The sequence below is a fragment of the Pezoporus occidentalis genome, unplaced genomic scaffold, assembly GCF_034315485.1.
Source record: "Pezoporus occidentalis ecotype Australia unplaced genomic scaffold, CSIRO_AGI_Poc_V1 ctg2262, whole genome shotgun sequence".
Lineage (NCBI taxonomy): Eukaryota > Metazoa > Chordata > Aves > Psittaciformes > Psittacidae > Pezoporus > Pezoporus occidentalis.
In genome coordinates, this window is record NW_026914140.1 from 1 (window position 1) to 5,983 (window position 5,983).

At 43.8% G+C, this 5,983-nt stretch overlaps 2 protein-coding genes across 2 annotated transcripts; both read right to left on the reverse strand.

Annotated features, from left to right (window-relative positions):
- Positions 1-2,021: 2,021 nt before the first annotated feature.
- LOC134164875 (olfactory receptor 8U3-like) lies at positions 2,022-3,152 on the reverse strand. The gene is made up of 2 exons (XM_062621066.1): positions 2,989-3,152; positions 2,022-2,874 (listed from the first exon to the last, which is right to left on the reverse strand). The coding sequence occupies exons 1-2, from the start codon at positions 3,150-3,152 to the stop codon at positions 2,148-2,150; spliced, it is 891 nt and encodes a 296-aa protein (XP_062477050.1). The 3' UTR covers positions 2,022-2,147.
- Positions 3,153-3,846: 694 nt separating this feature from the next.
- Positions 3,847-4,752, reverse strand: LOC134164876 (olfactory receptor 5AP2-like). Its single transcript, XM_062621067.1, has one exon. It carries the CDS (start codon positions 4,735-4,737, stop codon positions 3,847-3,849), a length of 891 nt encoding a protein of 296 aa, XP_062477051.1. The 5' UTR covers positions 4,738-4,752.
- Positions 4,753-5,983: the final 1,231 nt, after the last annotated feature.

The following is a 5,983-nucleotide window of genomic DNA, read 5'->3' on the forward strand; positions in this document are numbered from 1 at the left end:
CTTTGAGTCAATTAAAGGTACATGGAAGGGCAGTTCGACTTTGTTAGAAATGTTTTCTCATTTCTGCCTCATTCCTTGAGCTATCTGTGGCATTGTGACAGTGTGATACATCACAGTGTACTAGTGCTACTACTGCAACAGTACTCAGGCCAGCAAGAAGTGAGCAGGGTTGAAGACTTTGCAGCTGCTTTATCCTGCTGCTGACTTATTTTACTTCCCTTCTAGAAGCATTTTCCCACCTCTTACTTCCATTTCTGATTACTTCTTTAAACATTCATCCCCTCACCAAAACCCCATTTCACTGTTACCTTTCCACGTGGTCACAACAAAAGTGCTCGGAGATAAACCAGGAATACTGAATTAAAAATCTCCTGTTAGGGCAAAGTATGGATTGAAACATTTAAGGGAAGACAGATCAGGAAAAACAACCCCAGTTTTTTGTCTTTAGTGCATTTTGAAATGAAGTAATTCAGCAATGAAATCTGAGTATATAAAATGACTGAACCACTGTGACTGCCAGGTAAGTACCAGTTAAGGATGACAGATTATAGCAACACCATAGGAAAATGTCTTTCAATCAAGTTTCACTGATAGCTTAATACATGTAAGAAACATGTTTCAAAATACAAGTATCTTCATCATTTGAAACTCAGAGGGACTCTTCACTAGGGACTGTAGTGACAGGACAAGGGGTAACGGGTTCAAACTGAAACAGGGGAAGTTTAGATTGGATCTAAGGAGGAAATTCTTTCCTGTGAGGGTGCTGAGGCACTGGAATGGGTTGCCCAGGGAGGCTGTGAATGCTCCATCCCTGGCAGTGTCCAAGGCCAGGTTGGACAGAGCCTTGGGTGCCATGGTTTAGTGTGAGGTGTCCCTGCCCATGGCAGGGGGGTTGGAACTGGATGATCTTAAGGTCCTTTCCAACCCTAACTATCCTATGATGTTATGATTCTATGATATCAAAGGTCTCTGTCCTGCCAAGCTCTTTAACATCTGATTATATTGGTTCTGCCTCCTTCACTGAGCGCAGGTTGAAGCCACTTTCCCACAGACAATAGACAACATCTCATCTCTTGCTGCTGTTTGCCAGAGCACACAGAAGAGATTGTTCACCATCCATGTTCTGTTCACAACATCAGTTAATTCCCACTCACAGCAGGTAAAGGAAAGATATTTTCCCCCGTCGGTGTGTTTTGGCTTCTCTGAGACCCAGACAGCTCTCGCTTAGGATCGATTCTGTGTTCAGGATTGTCTTTCATCTATGGAAATGAGCCACTCTCTTAACTCCTATATGAAATACACTGTTTGGTATTTCCTGGTGTGCACCAGCAAGAGTTAAACATGGGCATGGAATGTAGGTGCTTGTCTCGTGCTGGAATTCCATGTAGCGCACCATTTAAGTAAATGGCACTTAAGAAGAATGTAAAACGCCCCTTAAAATGAATGGGATCACCCCTTAATGTGCCCAAATTGTCCTTAACACTGGGTAGCCTCAGCACCATTCATCATCCTGTATTATGAATGATATTGTCCACAGTTTCTGCCTTAAAGTGAAATCTCTTGTGAAGCTGCAGCCTGGGGAGGGATTCCCCTTGACATTTTAAGGTGCAGCTTGAGATCTTGATTCCCACCAGCTTCTTCTCTTTGAAAGGCACAAACAAACGCAATAAATCTTTTAAAACCTTTTCTGTGACTCTTTTTCAGCAAGCAAATGTAAAACTACACTTCCTCTTCCCTCCCACCCCAGCAGCTTTAATAAAGAGCTCACAGGTAAGAGTGAGGAATTTTATTGGAGCTGAGGGACAAGGTCAAGAATCTGGCAAGAAAAATAGATATTCGCCAGTGAGAAAAGTTATAAATGAATAGAGCTGATTGGCCTTTCCTGGGAGGGAAAGAGGCCTGGGGTAATTGAGGGTATTTTATTCATGCAAGCTGGTGACTGCAAAGTGAATTCAAGTTTAAGGTTCCACTACTCTTGGTTTCCTTCAGAGGAATGATGATGTGATTTGGGGCAACTGTTTCTCATGCAATACTGTCATTGACTGTTGTGCAGTAACTGTAGGAAAACCTACATCAAATCATGGAGATAACTGGGAGAATGCCATCGTTTTAGTGCCCCATAGGCTTTCTCATTTGAGGTGAATTGTTCATGTCCTCAATGACAGAACTCTTTTATGTTGCCAGTGGTTTAAGAACCTTCCCCTGCACCTCAGCAGAGCCCCCTTCACCTCCCTGTTCCTCAGGCTGTAAATGAATGGGTTGAGCATGGGGTTGACCATGGCATAGAAGATGGAGGCCACCTTTTCCAGGCTCCTGTAGCTAGATGGAGGTTGTAGGTACATGAAGAATGCTGTCCCATATAACAAGGCAACAGCCATTAAATGGGAGGCACAGGTGTGGAAGGCTCTGGCCCTGCTCTGTGCTGAGCACATCCTCAGCACGGTGCAGGTGATAGAGATGTAGGAGAGCAAAATGACCACACTTGCACACACTGCATTGATGGTGAATAAGGCAAAGATGACCACCTCACTGCTGTGGGTGTCAGAGCACACGAGCTTTGGCACTGGGACTGCATCACAAAAGAAGTGGTCAATGTGGTTGAGACCACAGAAGGAACCTCCAAACACGCACCATGTGCAGATGATGGCAGTGAGGAAGGCGAATAAGTAGCTTGATGCTACCAGCTGCCAGCAGACGCGGCTGGAGATGATGGTCACATAAAGCAGGGGCTGGCAGATAGCAACGTGCTGGTCATAGGCCATCATGGCCAGGAGGTGACACTCACTAATAGCAAAGAAGGCAAAGGTGAGGAACTGCATCATGCAGCCAGAGAAAGAAATGGTTCTGTCCTCTGATAACAGGTCTGCCAGCATCACACACACACAGTATGCTACAGATTGGAAGGGACCTCAAAAGTTCATCTAGTCCAATCCCCCTGCCGGAGTAGGAACACCTAGATAATGTTAAACAGGAATGTGTCCAGGCATCCTGGGGGAGATGACTGTGGAACAGCAGATGTCAGTGAAGGCAAAATGGGAGAGGAAGAAGTACATGGGGGTGTGGAGGCTGGGAGACACCCGAACCAAAGTGGCAATGTAAATCAACAGAAACAAGACAAAAAGAGGGGTCTGGGCACATGGGATTTCTGTCATTCCCAACAGATGAATTTAGCCTGGGTGTGATTTCCTCCCTTGACCAGGTGTTACCTGCTGAGGTAAAAATAATACAAAAATAATTACAAATTGAGATTCACTTTTGGACCATTTATTACTGCAATCATTAACCTGTATAACTGCCATATTTTAGTATATTAATACTTTATTTTATAAGAGAAATTTTATATGGTTTATGGTTTTAAGTTGTGGTATTTAGAACACGGAATGCATTGAAGCAACAGAAATGGCTTCTTTGGTTTTCTCTGCTGAGACACTGAAACTATGGATTTATTCAATCGTGTGTTTTCAGGTTTGGGAAAAGAATGAGATCTTTGTTCACTTTCCGTTTGGAGGCAAGTATGTCAGAAGACACTTCAGCGGAACTTCATGGAGAGTGCATGGCAACTCAGAGCAAGATGAGTTCCCGGTCTAAGTGAAATCCCAGCTTAAACATGCATTAGCTCTGGGCATTTCCCTTGGCTTGTAATTATCACTCCAGTCACCAAATCACAATTATCAAACTATTTGAGATCATTCAAACAGGAAAAATTTACAATTTACGTTGGTAAATTGGACATCTGGACCCTTCTGAGCTTCAGCACGATGAAGCATTCAAAACCCATGGGTGTTAAGATGCTTGCTTTAAAAAGGAGTTGATGTTTCATCAGCCTGATTCCAAAGGCTGATTTATTCATGTCCTTGATGATCGAACTCTTTTATTTTGCCAGTGGTAGAACAACCTCCTCCTGCACTTTGCCAGAGCCCCTTTCACCTCTTTATTCCTCAGGCTGTAGATGAAGGGGTTAAGCATGGGGTTGATCACAGTGTAGATAATAGAGGCAACTTTAGCCATCAAATGGGAGGCACAGGTGTGGAAGGCTCTGGCCCTGCTCTGTGCTGAGCACACCCTCAGCACAGTACAGAGAATAGAGATGTAGGAGAGCAAAATGATCATGCTCGTGCCCACCACGTTGATGGTGACAAAGGCAAAGATGACCATCTCGCTGCTGTGGGTGTCGGAGCACACGAGCTTTAGAACAGGGACAACATCACAGAAGAAGTGGTCGATGCGGTTGGGACCACAGAAGGAACCTCCAAACGTGCACCACGTGTAGACGATGGCACTGAGGAAGGCAAAGAGGTAGGATGATGCTATCAGCTGCCAGCAGACGCGGTTGGAGATGATGGTCACATAAAGCAGGGGCTGGCAGATAGCAACGTGCCGGTCGTAGGCCATCATGGCCAGGAGATGACACTCAATAGTAGCAAAGAAAGCAAAGGTGAGGAACTGCATCATGCAGCCAGTGAAAGAAATGGTTTTGTCCTCTGATAACAGGTCTGCCAGCATCCTGGGGGAGATGACTGTGGAATAGCAGATGTCAGTGAAGGCAAAATGGGCGAGGAAGAAGTACATGGGGGTGTGGAGGCTGGGAGACACCCGAACCAATGTGAAAATGCCAAAGTTCCCCACCTGAGTGACAATGTAAATCACTAGAAACAAGACAAAAAGAGGAGCCTGGGCACATGGGCTGTCTGTAATTCCCAACAGGATAAATTTAGTCTGAGTGTCATTTCCTCTCATGACCAGGTGTTACCTCCTGAGGCAAAAGGAAGAGAAACATCAAACTGATCAAAAATGGACATTCAGATTTGGACCATATCTAACTCCAATCCAACCATTTTAACTGCCATAGAATAACTGCAAATAGAATTTTCCATTTTATTTTCTAACCAAAATTATATCTATTTTATGTTTTTCAGATGAGGTAATCAGAAAAGAACATGGAGTTTCTTGAAGCAAAAAAGGGCATTTTTGTTTTTCTGTGGTGGAATAGTTAAAACTCTGGAGTTACTCAGGCACGTGTGTTTTCAGGTTTGAGCAAAGATTCAGATCTATATTCACTTTCAATTTGAAGGAAATTTGTATCAGAAGACACCTCAGAGGAACCTCATAGGATTGCATGTAATCGTGGATCAAGAGAAATTGTCAGGCGCAGTGAAAGCCCCTCTTACACATGAATGACCTCCAGACATTTTCCCTCGGCTTTTACTTATCATTCCAGTCACCAAATCACATTTACAAAACTATTTGAGATCATTTACATCAAATAACATTGACATTGGTAAATTCATGATTTATACACTTCTGAGTTACAGCAGGCTATAGCATCTTAAACATATGGGCATTAAGTTTCTTGCTTTAAAAAGGAATTTGTGTTCTAACAGGCTGATTCCAAAGGCTCATTTGTTAGTGATTATATTCTGATGACAATCTGAACTGTTGCATTTCTGTATAACAGAATAAGAGTCATCTTCATTTAACTCTTGAATAAATCAGTGCATCTTGTTTTAGCTGCCTATGCAAAAGAAACACAGCATGCATCAGACATTACTCCCCCTTATAAAGAAAACCCACACTGGTAAGGCTGTTTTCTGACACAGTTTTACCTAAGAGGACTCAAGAACATGAAGACAAAAGCACACGGCCTCAACGCAGGTGAGGCTCTGCCTTGTGTTGGTATTACCTCCTGTGCCTTCCCTCTGCCATCAAGTGATGGGAGTCAAGGGTTTATCTCCAATGCAGCAGAGAACATCTACATGTCAGCATCACTTCTGTTAAGCACCTGATGTGAAGAGAGGTGAGCTCCTGCCAGACTCCAAGAGCCCAGCTTGTGGTGCTGGGGCTGTAAATACAGTTGCCTGTGCTCTCCTGGGAGGAAGCCTCCAGGGCTGCTCATGCTTTACCAGAGGAAAACAAAAGGAAAGGAAAAGCAAAGGGTGTGAAATCACCTCTGAAAGGCATTGTGGTGCTTGGGAATCTGAGAGAC